The 18,481-nt window shown below is 33.3% G+C and overlaps 1 protein-coding gene across 1 annotated transcript in view; it reads right to left on the bottom strand.

Annotated features, from left to right (window-relative positions):
- The window catches only part of LOC146540274 (bicaudal D-related protein homolog), an 81,674-nt gene that overhangs the window by 12,305 nt on the left and 50,888 nt on the right, over positions 1-18,481 (bottom strand). The window contains exons 3-5 of the mRNA XM_085202182.1: positions 6,842-6,997; positions 6,181-6,354; positions 5,080-5,320 (exon numbers count right to left, since the gene is read on the bottom strand). Of these exons, the coding sequence (XP_085058308.1) occupies positions 5,080-5,320; positions 6,181-6,354; positions 6,842-6,997 (571 nt within the window). The remainder of the gene's footprint in view (positions 1-5,079; positions 5,321-6,180; positions 6,355-6,841; positions 6,998-18,481) is intronic.

The raw sequence follows: 18,481 nt of genomic DNA, 5'->3' as shown, positions 1-18,481 counted from the left end.
CCCCCTATTTCCACATCCCTGTCCACAATAACCGCATATACAATCAGTCAGTAGGTATAGTTATTTATTTTTTTTAGCGTCACGCTGTATATCACGTGGGATTCGAACCAAGAACCGTCGCGTTTACAATTGAACCCGTGTGCCCTGCACCATAATAGCCTCTATTTCCCATTGTTTCGCAACACCAAACAATATAAGTTAATCAGCATTAGTAATAATTAACTTCTCTGGTACTTACTACGGTATAATAGATATCGTACACACGTTTTTAAGACACGATTAAGTAAACTCGGTTACGTTACAGCTATAATGTATTATGAAAGAGATTATGCGCTTTATTCCACGGGAATCGAACTCACAACAATTGGTCTAATAATTAGCATTAACTAACTTAACATTAGCAAAAAAATACTTCTTTAGTAAAGTACGCTCGACGAGTTGTGGTCACCCTGTAGTAAGTAGCATGTGCATATTGCTTTTCTTACATATTTCTAACAATTTTCTTACTAATAAGCAATGCGCAAATTATTAGAAAAATTCAATTCCAGCGGCCATGACTCGTCAGCCACACTATACCTACAGTATAATAAATGTCGTATACACGATCTTAAAAGTAAAATCAGTCTACAATATTACGATACAATATTATGAAAGAGATTATGCTCTACCTCAAATCGGTCTGGTACAATTAAATACAATTTTATATGTAAAAACTGGTAAATAAACCTAATGTATGTAAAAACATGTAAATGACTGTAATTATTTGTTTTTTCAATACACGAACGGATTATCTTTGTGGATTTCTGGTTTTTTTGTGTGGTGTGGGGGAACCGGGTTGTGGCGCAGGGGCACAAGCGATTTAAACGCGACAGGTTGTGGGTTCGATTAACATGAGATAATGAAATATTTAATACTTTCATTTCTTCGCTTTGGTGCCGAAGCAAAGCGCGGCGTTCAGTTCCGTCATTCATAACGCAGTTTCTACAATTCGGTGGAAAGTGGGAAGCGGAGTGTCTCGACACTAGACTAAGGTGCAGCTTAAAGCAACAAAAAACTGATATCAATATAATATAATTAATTAAAAATTATTTGAAAAAATCTATTCAACATATATGATAAGAATCAAACCTATCAGTCATCATACAAAAAAATCTCCAAAAACAAAACAAATGCCAAATATCTCAACAAAAGCAAAATTATAAAAGGCGAAAATATACCCAAAAAATTTCAAAACAACCAGAAGTCGAGGCCGTGTCGTGACGGCCGTGCCAGCCGCAACAGCGCAGCGTGTCATGACATCACGCTCGATTTTCGGTGAAAATAGCGTGACGAAACAGAATACGAGCGGTGGTCGTAAGAAATGTTGGCATTGCATTATAACATTATTTAGTGGAGTAGTTTTTAGTTAGTTTCCCGCTGTATCCCGCATGTTGCAGGGTAAGCAAAGGGAGCCAGTGTTTAGACATTGCGTTTCTCCATTGAAGCAGTTTCTTAGAAATAATTAGGATACCTAGGTAAAGGAAAAAAGATTTTCACATATTAAATGATCTCAAGGCTTTTAATTATCTGGACGCTGCCATAAGGGTGTGACTGTAACGCAACAGTGGTGAGTTCGATCTCCACTCGGGGGAACGAATTGTTATTTATTAATATTTCTTTGATCTGGCACTAAGGCAAAAGCCAGGCGTTGAGCTCCACCACTCAAAACGCAGTGCCTCAGAAGCTGAGGAACAAAATGTTTTAATACTAGGTTCCTTCTACCTACCCTACTATGCGGCATGCCGGTATGTATATATAGCAGGATAGGTAGGGTAGGTAGAGGGAACCTAGCGCAAAGCTGATAATAAAAAAATAATCGACGATGAGTACTTCAAAATTTTCACATACCTACATAAGCGTCTATAAAAGACTTAAAATGAAGAATCAAGTGACAAATCACTACATTCCCTCTGCATCCAACAAAACGTGAGAAGTGAGCGATAAAAATATAATAATAAAAAGGTATATCCGGGTCAAAATCGTATATTTAACAAAAGCTACTGTATTCTACATAATCGTAGTATGAGTAATCTAAACCCATTGTACTTGGATCAGGAAGTACTATTCATTTATTCGGTTAGTATTACACTGCAGTATAAATGGTTGAGGGCAATGTATTGTAGACTGGTCTGTATTGTTTGTTTACAGTTTCCCGCTGTATCCCGCATATAGCAGGATAGGCAGAGGGAACCTAGTGTTAAGATACCTACTCCGTTGCGTTCTCATAAGTTATTTGTTAAAGAAATAAATATAAAGGAGAAAAAGGTGAAATAAAATCGTTATCGTATAAAATCGTAAATCTGCAAATAAGTCAATTACTAAATAATGAAAAAGGTAAGTTAGGGTCACAAGCATGCGACTGTAAATATGACAGGTTTTGGGTTCGATCCCCATTTGGGGGGGGTGAAGTATTTAATATTTTAATTTCTTCGCTTTGGTAACGAGGGTTAAGTTCCGCCACCCAACACATAATATCCCCAAAATTCATCGTAAAATGGAGAACAGAAGTGTCTAAATAATAGGCCCCCAGGTTCCCTCTGCCTATTCGCTTTGTGCGGGATACAGCGTGAAACAAAAAAAAAGTATAAAATAATCTAGAAAATAGTATTGTAAAAATAGAAACTAGTTCATTACACGCGTGCAAATGAACAAGTATCGATTCGATCGCGTGACGTTTAAAGAAATTACCTAAAAAGTCCTTATTACTTTTGTTTTAAAGGTCTTTATTGTGTGAAACTTTCTTAATCGATTTTGAGACTAAGCCAATAGATATAACTATGTAGAGTATATAGCTAAACAATATATTATTTAAAGATATTTAATTCGTGATTTTTTTTATGGGGCAGAGAAAACACAGCAGCCAGGCATGGAGCAGTGTTCGACACAGGTCATGGGTTCCAATTCAAATGGAGGAAATGAATATTTACTAGTTTCTCTTCCACTTTTTCCATTTGACCCCAGGACGAAGCCGCGGGAAAAAGCTGGTGATCATATGATAAAATTGATATAAGATCAGTAAACTTAACTATAACATTCATTTACCAGTTTCATGTTATATCCCGTATATAGCAGTTAAGTAAGACACTCCGCCCCCACTACCCACCGAATTCTGGAGGCATTACGTATTGAATGGTGGAAGTCAACACGAAAAGGAATGAAAATATTAAATATTTCCTCAAGTCGGAATGGAATCCACAACCTTTACCTTATACAGTCACACACACCTCTGCGTTACGACTGGTCTCAAATATCTATACGTATATTTATTTTAATTAAGATCAATTAAGCAATTAATAAGATATATATTTTAATATCTTTTACATATTAAATTAACTTCTAATATAATTACAACAATATTACTGTCCAATGTACTAGCCTTATAGATAAGGTATAATCAAATAGCTTTCGTATCGAATTGCCTATTAATTAGGAGTCAAGGACGTATACGAGGTTAACATTGAACTAATGAGGCCAGTCGTGTGCCTGTATACGTGTCAGGGTGTAGGTTCGATTTCCACTCGAGGAAATTAAATGTTTAATATTTTCAGTTTTCAGTTCTGGTTCCCTCTGCCTAACTTGTTGTGTGCGGGATACATTCTGCTTCCCATTTTCCACCTAATTCTCGTGTTTAGCGGAAGAAGTCAACGCCGCGCTTTACCTTGACCACGAAGCGTAGAAATGAAAATATTAAATATTTACTGTCCTCGGGTAGGAATCGAACCGACAACCCGTCGCGTTTACTACTAATAATTAATTAGCCTGAAAAACATAGCATCAAAGTTCAGATCCCCTTGGAAATTTTCTCTAAAAACACACGTCCCCTGTATGTTAGGATAGCGGAACTTAACGCTGCACAATGTTTTACTCAAATTGCACCTACTTACAGAGGAAAATATCTCATATAAATGTCAAATATATCAATCTTAATTCTTATAATTTATCTAAGATAGAAATCGAATCTATGTACATATTATACTGGCTATTGCTACGATAATTATAACATGACATTGCTATATCTTGATACACATAGATTATATTAATTACTTATATTCAGTTCATATAAAAAGTAATATTATGGCCGTAAAAGCTTAGCTGTATTGATTTTATTTAATATTATCAACCTAGACAAAGACCGGCGTTAAGTTCCGCAACACGCAATTTCTCGAAAATTGGATAGTAGTAGCGGAGTGTCTTAACACTAGTTGTATCTATTTAACCTGCTATACTACTACATTTTAAATTTATCCATCGAAAAAACACGATTGAAATTTGAGAAATTCAGGGATTTGCTATTAAAAAAATTAAATTATATTAATTTATATAACAGACATAATCTACATACAGCTGTCATTGCGGAACCCTAAAAATCGATTCATCATCGATATTATTATCGGCACCCACTATTTATAATTTCTTATAAATATCGATTTTATTTATTCGATATATACACATTATCTACGCAACATAGTGATTTAGCTCAATTTCATATCGTGACTGACAGCAGAGAAAACAGCTTTTACTATGATATGCATAAATATATAAATAAATAAATAAAAGAAGAAATGTAGCTATTATTTATTATATTAACATGATTTTAGAGTTGTTTATTTAATTAATAATTAATTTTAATTTATTGTTTTTATATGCTACTAATATTGTAAATGTAAAAGGTTGTAAGGATGTGTTTGTTCCACTTTCAAGCAAGAATTACTGAACGAATTCAGATGAAACTTTGCAATGATATAGCTTATAAGTCAGAATAGCACATAGGTTACAATTTATCTAAAGATTTTATTAATATGCATTGTTATAATATAACAATAAGTTTAAGCAGGCGAAGCCGCATTAGGGTAGTTTTAAAATTGAAGTTTAAAAGCCGTCACAGCGTCTAACTAGGTTGTGCGTTTTTTCCCACTAGGGAGTATAAAGTATTTAATTTTTTCATAAGTATACATATAAACTAGGTAAAAATATAAAAATATTTCAGTAATAGAACTAATTTCGATAATACTTCTTTAAATACATTTATATATAACTAACCTGAATCATCATCATGGCCGGTACTCAATTGCAATGCCAGCGTCCTCAGCTGCTTGAAGACTTGCACAGCTTCATTCCTCAACCAGTTCTCATCTTCTTCTGGCTCTGACTCCATCTCAGCGTGTAGAGAACGAGCTATCTCTGTAGTTTCAACTGTATCCACTCCCACTCGTTCTGCTAGCGTGTCGTGGGATCTTTGGAGGCGTTCCAGTTCTTTTAGGGTGTTCTGATATAGATGTTCCTAGAGGAATATTGAAATTATAGTTTTGAAAAGGTCGTCGTTGCATACATTATGTTTAAATATAAAATTATAATTTGCAAGGTTTTATGCATAATAAAGTGTTATTTCATTAGGTTTAGATTTGACTTTCATTTTAAATTAATGAAGCCGTCGTGTGAGTGGAATAACTCGACGGTTTTGGGTTTGATTCCCACTCGGGGGAGTGAATGGGGTACGAAGTGCCTTAAACTACTTTCACTTCCTTCTGTCTTCCCTACTGTGTGCGGGATACAGCGTGAAGCTGATTTATTTTTTTTTTAATACTAAAGTAAATACAATGCAATAAAAGTAAATGAACGCCAGGTCAACGTACTAGAAAATAAAAAAAGAAAATAAGTATAATAGCCATATTGTATACGTCAATACAAATTGCCTTCCGTTCTGTTTCACATTACTATGGAACAATTTATTTCATACAAATAAAAGAAATATATGAATTCCAACTAACACGAATACTAAAATTATAAAATATCAACATCGATAATACGCTTTTTGCACTTTTTACTTCGTACTTAAAGGGAACCTATTAAAAAAATTACAATGTTCTTCAGTTTCTGTTAATTATTTATTTTAATATTAAAAATAGTTTGTTTGGTTTGACGCGCTAATCTTAGGAACTACTGGTTCGAATAAAAAAATATTTTTAGTGTTAGATAGCCCATTGGTAAGGGAAAGCTCTAGTTATCACTATCCATTTGATGTATACCAGATATTTTAAATATATAACACTAATATTCGAACCCACGACCACGACGACACAATTTTATCAAATTATTAAACTTTTTTAAGCAGTTTTATTTTAAAAACGTATCACATATTACCTGTTCCTTCAACTGTCTCTCCAAAGCAGTGATCCTATCATTCGCCTCTTCTAACTGTTGGTGGAGGCTGTCCTTATCACGGAGAGATGTGGAAATTCTCCGTTCTAGTTCAGATCGCTTATCACTCATCAATGCTAACTCTGCTTTGAGCGACTCCAGACTTTGGACATGGTCCTAGTGAAAAAGAGAAAGAATATATTTTTTAAACAAAAATATATAAAATCGGCATAAAGTCATAAATTGTTTTTAACATTTTTTGAGTGTTATTCCATTATTTAGGCAAGAAGAATAAATATTTTAAAGAGGGACAGCGCATATACTTTCCATTTAAAATTTGTCTGTTCTTTCAAATTGTAATAATTCCTAATAATGCTATAAAATCAATTAATAGAGAATAATTATAAAACAATAAAAAACCCGACTAATGAAGAAAAAGAAAAAAATTAAGATCATTAGGTGTAATAGTCAATTATAGCAGAGAATATTACTTACAAGAAACGGGCTAAAAACATAACCTTTCCTACGCAGTCTGGTAATAAATAAGCAATAAATAATAAAATAATCTATTAAATTCTTCAATTATGACGATTATTGTCTAACCCATGAAAATTAGACCAAAAGGTCAAATATGTAACCAAATTAAATAAATACAAAAACCTACTTGTAAATCAGTTTTCCTCATAGAACATTGATCTTTCAGTCCTTCCAGCTGTTCCAGGAGGTGTGCCTCGGTCGCCGAAGACTCCTTCAGTTGGGCTGTGAGACGAGAGTTCTGGGCTGTCAGTTCCGCTATCAGGCTGGCTTTTTCTTCATCACGCTGTAACAATAATATAAATTAGTAATTTAATTAGAAATAATTTTGTAATAAATAATGTTAATGTGTAAGAAACTAGGGGAAAATTTAAGTATTAATATTATTTATTAATTTTTTGCTTCACGTCTTATCCTTAGCTTGGTAGCCAGAAAGTACTACCTCTTTCGCCTCGTCCACTGTCATCTACCTCTTCATACAGTACAGTCAACCAGTTGTGGCCGCCCTGAAATTAGCTTTTCTAAATTTTTGCGCATTGTTTATTTGGTAAGAAAGTAATCTAAGATTAAAAAAAATCTAATCTGACTAAACTGCAGGGCAGCTTCTTGACCGTACTGTGCATGGCTTCCGGAACCCCATGAGGACTCCCATATACTTTTGGCCATACTTTTTATATGCTCTTCCTTCAGTAATATACAGGGTGGAATTGACGGCACCACTTTAAATGAAACCACAGTTTTAACTACTCTATAAAAGCCTAATATAATTCAGAAAAAAAATAATTCCCAAAAATGAAAAAGTTATTTTTTCAAACAAAATAAATAATAAAATAATCGTTTTAAAAAAAAACGCCATTTGTAAAGTGTTATATTATCACTCACACACTTACCTGTCAAAGCGGCAACGTCGCACACGCTTCATTCAAGAAATCGAGTCGCAGCAACTAGCGTAGGTATGTAGGCAACGGCGGCGAGCTGATGTTAAATTAACGCAACACTTAGGAATACACTTTACACACACTTTTATTGAATTATTTCTATTAGGTTTTTAATTTTACTTTTGTTGCACTACAAACACATTTTTTATGTTCCCGTTTTAAACTAACACTCATTTTTAACATGTTTACAAAATTATTACAATAATAGCATTTTTTTCACTTTTTTTAACAATAAATATTACATTTTCTGTCCACATTACATTCAGCTCGATAATGACCCATATTATTACACTTGAAACATTTAATATTTCTTTTAATTGTAGCATTTCTTTTTACAATAAATGCAGATGATGATGACACAATTTCCCCCCGTAGTAGTATTATGGTTTGGAACTTCCAAGCATTCCAATTTTTTACTCCTTCCAGTTTTATTACTGTGCTGTTTCCTTTCCATTGTGATTGTTTATTTTGCTTGTTTTTCTTTTTTATTCCTTCCCGGCAACTTAACCTCCAAATTTCAATACCAACGCCGAAGCGTCGCGTGAAGTAACGCTGTTTTAATCTCGCCAGTATTTCTAATTTTCTACGATTGATGCAATCTTCTTTATTATTGTTACGACGTGGTCTGGGCCCATAACCCGTTGTATTTATATGGTTTAGTAAATAGCATTCAGCTATAGTCCGACCCAACTACTATTGCGCAGAATGTACGCGCCGCACCGATTCTATGGAAATCCCCGGTAATCGGTGCGGCGTGAGCGGGGTGTCTTTGTACAGATAACAAAATTCATTTTTAATATTGATTGATTGTGCAATATAACACTATAATTCATAATAAATGTAGATTATACTTTTTACGCATGATTTGATATTAAAATAATTAATAAAATTATCAATACTATTTACAAATAATTACTAAATATTAATTTATTTCGTATTGAGTTTTCGCAGGTCCTCGTGTAACATTATAAAACTCGTTTAATATTTAATTTTTATACGATTTTCTATCAAAATAATCATACAAATATAAATAATAATGAAAATCTTAATAAAAAATTTAATAGTATATTCGATAAGTATTTTAGTTAATGGCAACTATTACAATGTTTTTAATTATCTGTGTGAGAACAGAACTTAGCCGCGGAACGGCTAAGTTCTGTTGTATTTACATTATTTTGTTCGACTTTATACGTTGAATAATTATTAAGTGTTTTAAATTATTTGGATGTTCTTTAATATTAATTTTATCATTAATCGGATTTCTAAAATCGTGATGAATGTTTCGTGATCGTGATGATGTGATTACTGAGTATTTTTCTCAAATGTGAAACTATTGTGTCAGTATTTGAGTGTACTATCAAAACATACATTTTTTTAAGACATTTCAAACAAATGTTGAGTTTTTAATATTACTTATGATGTAAATATTAGTGATAGTAAAAGGAGAATGCGACAACGACGATGTAAAACTAATGTTAAATGTAAGTACCTATCTATCGTAGTTCAATATCATTTTGTGTTAAAAATTTTGAATATAACTTTGTGGGTGGTTCAATAACCATGCAGTATTTCTAAATAACTTCATAATAAAGGTGATATAATAAATTGACTTAAAGTAGGATTTTGTTAAACAATTTTAATAAGAGGTTTGAACGTTATTTAGATTTATAATAAATAGGTAATTGCGTGAAAAAGAACGCGAGATATCGTTCTTTCTCGTTCGGTTTTGTTTTGACGAATGAAAAGTAGAAGTTTGGCAACGCTTAGTAGTATTTTTGTAGTAGTATGTGTATGTGTGCGTCACACGAAATACAGGTATGGAGAAAAATCGTGAAATGAAAAAAAAATCCTACGTCCAAACTGTTGAGGCATCTTGATTAATTTCTTTAGCTTCGGGTTTGAAATTTTTTACCCTATATGCAGTTTCAATTAAAGAAGCGCAGCCTCTTCCACCCTGTATACTGTAATTTTGAAAGTGAACCGAAGTCCAAACAAAGCAAAAGTTTCTTTTACAATAATATTAAACAACTATAACGACGACCACCATTCTCAGAACAACTAATATCTCTTAACATAAGAATGTAAATTTAAATAAGCCTTTTTCAGCTTCATGTTATAATCCAGCATATAACAAGGCAGAGGGAACTTACAGTTAAGATACTTGCTTGAGTGGCGGAATTCGACGCCGCGCTTTGCTTTGTTACTACAGCGAAGAAGTGAAAAATAATTATTTTCGCCGAACGGGAATCTAACCCAAACCGTCGCGTGTACAATCACACACTTGAGCCAATGCGTCACTACGGCCTCAAGATAGATTTCACTGCTAAAAATCTTAATTGATTCTATTTATTTAAATATAAGTATAGGAAAGTGAATACATGCATAGAAAAACAATATCCTTTGATTTTAAATAGATTATGGAATTAATTAATTTTCGATTAAATATTTATCTAAGAAAATAGCGTCTGCTTAGAAAGTGCGTCAAATTGATTATTTATTCTAATTAGTATTGCTTTGTTTCTAGTCTATCTTGTATTTTTGTAAATAAATATGAAATACTAGCTTTTTTTGTGGTTTCTACGAACTGTTACCGCAGTTATTTTAGATTATATGAAATAATACAGGCTTATTCGATAAATGAACTATTGTTATAGTTTATTTATCGATGACAGTTTCTATATCACGGGTCTAACAAAACAAACGGCGTTCAGTTCCGCTAATATTACCTCGAAATTAAAAAGAATTGCAAATAACAGATTACTTAATTAGGTTTTCTTCGCAAAAATGTGAACTACTAAGATTTTGATTGTAGGTTCAATGCCCGGTTCAGGCAAATAACAATCATCTACAATATACATTAATGGTCGTACTAAATCTTCTTTTGCCTTATACTTTACGCCTATTTTAGTTTTACAAAAAGTATGTAGATTCACAAAAAGTATACTCTAACAAATTGAAATGCTCACTGACCATAAAATTATTTCTTTAAAAAAGCGTCAAAGATTTTGGTTACTTGAACTGATAGGGATCAGTCGTGTATAGTACGGCTGACGTGTCGTGGCTCCTGTAAGTTAGATATTCTGAAACTTTCTCATTGTATCATCAAAAGTAAGAAAATGGGAGAACTTCGTGGCGCAGGGGCACAAGGGTGTGTCTGTAACGGGATCTCCCTTCGAGGAATGAATTATTATTTATTAGTACTTTAATTTCTCGCCACTTACGGCGGAAAGAGGGGAACCAAGTGCCTCTGAAGGTTCCCTCTGCCTACCCGCCATTGTGCGGGATACAGCGTGAAGCTGATTTAAAAAAAAATGAGTTAAAAATAAATACGGAAGCGTTGGGCAAGAAATTTTTCACCAAAACAGGTATTAGAAGGTTACATTGACAATGGTGAATGTAATTTGCATTTTTAACGTTTTATAATAGTTACGACGTTTTTTATAATAATAAACATATCTAAATCCGATTAAGGTTTTTTTTAGTTTCAAGATAGGGAACCCAGTGTTAAGATATTCCATGCTAGCCACTCTCCGCTGAATTTCTGATTTATCGCGTGTATTAATTACACTTCGTTTACCAGTCTCCCACTCATTTAATAAACTTCGTATTTTTTTATTTAAATTTTTAACATTTTCTATATCTTCAATTACATCTTAACTCCTACTATATACGACTCGAAGGAGTTTCTACATAATATTAAAAGTAATTCCACGTATCTTCACTAGAAGCCACTCCTCGACCATGACAGCTTCCTTGCTTCCCCATTAAAAAACTTGATTGCGAAACGTTTCCGTTTTACGCTCATCTAACAAATTGGTCGGCGACAATACTAATTGCGGGTGGCCAAGGCGATGTGTGATGGGAAGGGAGCAAGGGTATACTTGTGTTAAGTACAGGGAGGATAAAGGTAAGGAGAGACGTCTCTTTATTGATCAGGTCCCGTACCTCTCTCAAACTCCCTACAGCGTGAACGTAGCAGGTAGCAGGGTTGGCGAAGGAAGCCTCGTGTTAAGATACTCTGCTCCCCACTTTCCGCCAAATTGTGGACGGTAAAATAAGGGTGCCGCACAGTTTCTACGCAAAGCCAAAGTGTCAAACTTTTCACAGATCATTGGGTCCCCAACTCTTCGATCGGCTTTACGTTGTATGCAATCAATCAAATGGAAGAAGCTGATACTGGGGTGCACCAGCGCAGAGATGACAACAGTAATATAATAAAACAAAGCCAATCGGTGTTTTGGCGTGAAGTACTGTCTAGCTCTGCCGATGACCCCCAGTTTCTTTGAGGCCAACTTAACCTTGCTTTCCAGATGATCGCGATACTAGCAGTCATTTGAAACGCTTAGCCCAATGTGCTAAAACTGGGCGCGGCTTTCATAGCAAAGATGAAAAAAACTTAGGAGTAATAATGGCAGAACGGTGGTGGGTTCTCTTCACTCGGGAAACAAATTATTTTTATGAATTGAAACCGATATATATAGGTACTTTTATATATCCATACCTATATTATAAATTCGAAAGTAACTCTGTCTGTCTGTCTGTCTGTCTGTCTTTTCCGCAATCAGGGCCAAACCGCTAATTTAATTGTGATAAAATACTCATATAGAGATACTTGAGGGTCCCGGGATGAACATAGGATACTTTTTTTTTCTCATATTTGTAATATTTTCGTTATATACCAATACTAGCGGACCCGGACGCGGCTACACCTGCTTGAAATATAAGAATATAATTTCTATAGAAATATAATTTCTATAGAAATATAATTTCAATCTAGATGAAATGTTAAAAGTGACTATTATATTTATTTTCATAAGGATGAATATCAAAATGACGCGGTAACGATCGCGGTCGCGTAGCGACGACGATTGTTATTAACATGGCAGAATAAATTGCATGTCAAATTAGAAAGTATTTTAATTTATTAGTATATATGTGTAATGTAATGTTATATAGCCTATAGCACTTCTGAAGAATGCAGCTTTCATACAAAACAAAAACAAAGTAAATCGATCCAGTAGATCCAGAGATCTTAGCGTTCAAACAAACAAACAAACAAACAAACAAACAAACTCTTCCGCTTTATTATATTAGTATAGATATTAAAATAATTAATTTGACAAGGAATTTATTCCGCCATGTTAATAACAATCGTCGCTACGCGTTGCTAAGCAACGGCTTGCAAAGTTTGCTGTTTTAAGAAAACGTCACCCACAGTGAGTTTGCTTAATGCATACATGGTGCGCGCCGATATAGATTTATACAAATCTCTTTATACAAATCATTAACAAAAATTAGATGATTTCTATAATTTGATATTCCTTATGAAAATAAATATAATAGTCACTTTTAGCATTTCATCTAGATGGAAATTATAGTTTACTGTATAACATTCTAATAAATAATTAAGATGTCACTGATTCCAAATGACCTAGCCTACGAGTGGCATAGTATGAGTATGACCGACGCGAACGGGCGGATGACTTTGATGATTTTGTAAATTTTTATAGATTTTCGAATTACTATTATTTTTTATGTAATTATTTGCTGCTTATAATTAATTTATCTCAGTTCGGTTATCTATACCGATGTTATACACTTAAAATATCGTAATTTTAATCATTTGAGATTTTATTTAATATTGTTCGCAAAAATTAATAATTATTTAATATAGAAAAATGGTTATATGTACGCGCGCACAGCAAACTTTAGGTTTTTTTTCTAATATTAAGAATTTCCTTTAGTTACTTTTGCTTCTTTTGTTTGTTCATTTCGGTTACTCAGATATTTTTTCTAATAATAAATCTCCACTTATTATTATTTTTTAACTTATTTTAATGATTTAGGCTTATATTTTCGCGGGCGTAGCCGCGTCCGGGCCCACTAGTATTTAATATAAATACATTTAATATATTATCACAGCTGTCCATAATTATTATCTTACTGTAATTTCTTTAGAAATATAAATAACAGTATTTGAATAGGTTACACAAAACGATAATTAATGAAGGGAGTGGTTGACCTTGTGAAGGTTTCAGGGGTATTACTGTAGTGACTTCAATACACTTCATGGAATTACTTGTTTGGGGATTGACGTCATGACAACGGTTCATTATTAATGTCCTACCTTAGTGGTATATTTTTATATCAAATAAATTTCACAAGTCTTCGATTGCGTGGGCGATAAAAAGGTCATAACCTCTTCTAAGAGAATTCAAAATGGTTCTATTTTGATATATGAATAGATTTTTTAAGGTTAACACAATGTCTTGCGCATGATAAGATAGGCAAAGGGAATCTGGGAACCTCTGCCTTTTCTCTATGCAATACTAGATGAAGTTGAGGAAAAAGTATTTATTAATATATTTTAATAAATATTACAAAAAAAACCATGTTGATTATTAGCAATTTGTACTATCATTAAAATAATGGTAAAGTTAAAGTTATGACTCATACCCATTTTATCATAATGTAGTTTTTACAATTATTTTAGTAAATATTTTTTGTTGTATAATGTTTGTATGTAGATAACTGAGAATGGCACGCAAGCACTATTCATTTTATATGTATGTTTTACATGATTGATAATTGAAACAATTTCTTATCAATTCGCGGTGTTTAGTTCCGCCAATTAACACTCGTCTCGAATATTGGGCGTAAATGAAATATAGAGTATCTTACACAAGATTACCTCGCTCTAGCCTATTGTATACGAAATACAACGTGTGATACTAAGAAAAAAAGAACACTTCCTTATGTTTGCCTTCTTCCTGTAGATAAGCAGTTAAGCAGAGCCTTATTCTCCACTCTCCTTTCAAAACACGTTCACGTTCGAATTAGTCACTATTTATTACATCTAAACTATCCAAACTAGGGAAATTACTGAACATACTTTAATTAAAAAAACCTATTGATAGATATCTCGTTTCGAATTTATAACCATTGCGTGCACGTCGTAATAATTGCACTTCAATGTTTTATCATTTCGTAGGATATTGTTGTCATATTCTAGTAAGAAACTGATAGTTTTAGTTATTATTCAAATTATTAAAGTAATATTATTAAGCTAGATTTTTAAATCAGTAAAAAATGGTATATTATGGTTCTCTTATTATTATGAAGACACCCGCCAGAGCTTCCAGCCAAGTTAAAAAGTTGGAAACGTGCAAAATGCGTGTTCACGCGAAATATTTCAAGTTTCTTTTTAGCCTGTCATAACTCCTTTTAGTTAACATGCCGAAAACTTGCCACAATTGTTAAAACCCCCCCAAGTTGTGAAATATATAGAATTTCAACAATTTTCCTCAAGCAGTTATTAATATCTTTGTGATTTAACAAATAACTTTATTATTACAAATAAATATAATTGAACAGAACAACCTTTCAGAAGCTTTGAAATAGTCTGAAAATCGGCAAAATTAATTTCAATTATCCAAAAAATAAAAGTAAGAGTCAAATAAGCCTTGGTTACATCGATTGTTTACACGAATTGATTAATGCATAATACAACATCCGTCCGCAGTTTCAAAACAACGCGAACAAAATGTACCTACAGTTTTCCGCTACCTGTGTTTTTTTTATATAGAGGTTATTTACCTCTTTTTTTCACGCTGTATCCCGCACATAGCAGGGTGGGTAGAGGGAACCTGGAAACCTAAGCTAGTTTTAGGACACATAGGCATAACGGGATGCAAACCCTTCCCAATTACTATTGCTAGGCTATTGATCTACATCCAGTAAATCTCTCTATCGTCACTTACAGAAGATATAAAGCTAGCTAGCTAGCTAGAAAGCGTAGAGAAGCACTAAAAGAAGAATTCCTCGAAAATCCTAAAGGTTCCAGTCAACATCTCTCGTAAACCAAGTTGCGGGACACTACTAGTTTTAGTACAAAATCTCTCCTTAGGTATATCCACTATATAAATTCCTTCGTTTTTGATTGACGTCTTTATTCGTTTACAAGGTTATAATTGCCGCTTAGGTATTATAATAATTGAGTTTTAATTGTTCAAATGTAAATGTTATTTAGACGGTTTCGAATCTTTGCTGTGTTCACATGACCCCAAAATATCGTGAGATTGTTAATTATGTGGTAGTTCCTACTGTTTGTACTGTTTTCTTTCGTTTTGGATGCTGAAAATATGGTTTGACTTTACGTTTAGTTATTTTTTTCTTGTTTTTTTAGCTTCAGGCTGTATCCCATGTATAACAGGGTAGGCAAAGGGAACCTAGTGTTAACCCGTTCCCCACGTTCCTCTGAATTTTCTAGGCATTGCGTGTTAACAGCTCAAAACGTCGCGCCATACCAAAAAAACCGTTACCAGAGCGAAGAAATGAAAATATTAATCCATTACCGTAAGTGAAGTTCGGACCCAGAACCGTCATAAGCATCACCACATACAACCAAAGGGGAGGAGGGGTTAAAAAGCAAAAAAAAACATCACGTGATTAATAGACACATAGAAAACGCCATACGTTAAATAAAACGTGCGAATAAGCCGATTATCTTAAATCCTACTTAGCAAAAGAGGATTGAGCAACGAAATGTACCCATACGCGAATTGGGTTTGGTTTTGTATGGCTTCGAAATTCGAGCTGGTATGCAAAGGATTTGGACTTTTTTTGTATGGACACGTGAATTTTGTATTTGGTGGTTAGGATGTTAAGGCTTCGTCTTAAATCACGTTTAATATTTATAGTCTACACCTATATTATAAAGGTGAACAGTTTGTTTGGTTGATCGCGCTAATGTCAGGAACTATTAGTTTAAAAATTATTTTTATGTCGGATCTCTTAGTTATTACACAAGCGAGGTTGCGGGTGTTAATATGAATTATGTTTTTTTTAAAAAAGTATCAGAGAAGCCTAAAAAGCGGCGAACGAAGTGTCTGAACCATAAATTCTCTCTGTCTTTTAACTTATTTTTTTTGCTTCACGTTTTATATCGTTAGGCAGAGGGAACTGAGTGTTAAGATGCCTCCCTTCCCACTTTGTCTCGTTACCAGAGCCGGACATAATTCATTTCCCCGAATAAGAATCGAACCCACACCCGTCGAGTTGACAGTCGAAAATAATTTCGTTAAATAATTTCAATTAACTGCTAAACCAACCGTCCAAGGACTTGTAAATGATGTAATATTAAAATCGCTATACATCGCTGACAATACCTCGTTGCCTTGACTTAGTTTGGAGCCAAATACAAATAATCGAATGTTTTACCCAACAATGGAATATAGTTATTATAGTATAGCATTCGATAATAATGGAATGTAATTGTTTTTTTTTTAGGTTCACCTGTATCCTGCTTATAGAAGGCTAGATAGAGGGATCCTAGAGTTTAAGATATTCGTTCTTTACGCATCATAGAACTTTCGAGAGATTGTGTGTTGAGTGCTGGAACTAAACTTAGGTAACTAACTCGCTTGTTACGTTTAAAGTTTTAAAAGCTCTTAAAAGTTTTAAAGTCTTAAATTTTAAAAGCAGCGTACGTGGTATAGTCTGGCAAATATGTTATTGATAATGGGAAGCACGCGCGGCAAATTGCGCAGAAAGCGTATTTTGATGTCTGCACATAGACACCCGCTCACGCCGGACCGATTCCCCGTAAGGGCTCGCGGGGAATCGTTGCGGGGTGTGACCGGGCTACGGTACAGTCGAGTGCAACGCTATCAGTTCATTACTATGAAATATGAATATAATATCATATGATAGCATCATATATACGGAATGGCGTAGTAGAGCATATTTTTCTAGTAATATTATAAAAATTAGTAAAAAACACCAAAATGAACATATGGTAAATTGAAAAATTAAAAAAAAACTGAATTAAATTATTATAATGAGGCCACATACAAATTTTCTCAATCCAAATTCAATAAAAAAAGTAAAATTTAAAAAGTAAATTTAATATATAAAACAAGCAAACAAATACAAGATTTTGGCGTTAGGCAACATGCAAAATCAACTTATGGGTAAGTAAAAATTTTTTTAAATAATGGAAATAGAGGTCTTAACCAATAAATTATGTTAATAAATTATATCTCCAAATTAAATCAAAATTTTATTACCGTTTTATTTAAAACGTTAATTAATGCATGCAAAAAAGTAAAAAATAAAAATTGACAAATAATAAAGCAAATAATCAAAACGGTAAAAGGCATTTTTGTTTACAATTAATTATATTCTTGTTTGAACAATATAGTGTGAGCTCGATAGTACCTTTAAACATGTGTGGGTGCGAATTTCCTGTAAGGACGTAGCGCTCACACTGACGCAAATGGCAAACTATGGCAAAGGGATTCCGCACTCTCATTTTTTGTACCTCAAAATTTATTGAAATAATTTACCCAATATTATTTTCTTTTATATAATCTTTAAAAAGTTTAAATATTGCCAGATATTTCTTTATTCATATTGCATAGTTTATAAGCTTGTATTATGCACACTGAATGTTTATGTTGTACATAAGTGTGTATATAGTATATACACATATACGTAAATATCATGTGCCATTAGTTATATAAGCAGAAGCTTAAAATTGATTAATTATTTATTGACTCAAAAATGTTATACTTTTCGGGCTAGTCTTGATTTTATTCTCGACAACAATGTATAAAACAGCTGATTATTTTGCGATATTTAGATATCCTCATTAAATTTTCGTTTTGTATAATTTACTTCAACATAAACATGATCAGATATTTTAATTATCGTATAGGTAAATATGATTTGCTAAGCGTGAGGTAAAACAACATAACAGGTAACACTGATCGAACGTCCTCTGCGCATACATATACTGCGCAATTTACCGCGCGTGCTTCCCATTATCAATA

Source organism: Heliconius melpomene, chromosome 2, assembly GCF_056956725.1.
Source record: "Heliconius melpomene rosina isolate 202511_hmr_F chromosome 2, ASM5695672v1, whole genome shotgun sequence".
Lineage (NCBI taxonomy): Eukaryota > Metazoa > Arthropoda > Insecta > Lepidoptera > Nymphalidae > Heliconius > Heliconius melpomene.
Note: the sequence above shows the minus strand (reverse complement) of the source record. Positions and strands in the feature narration are given on the sequence as shown.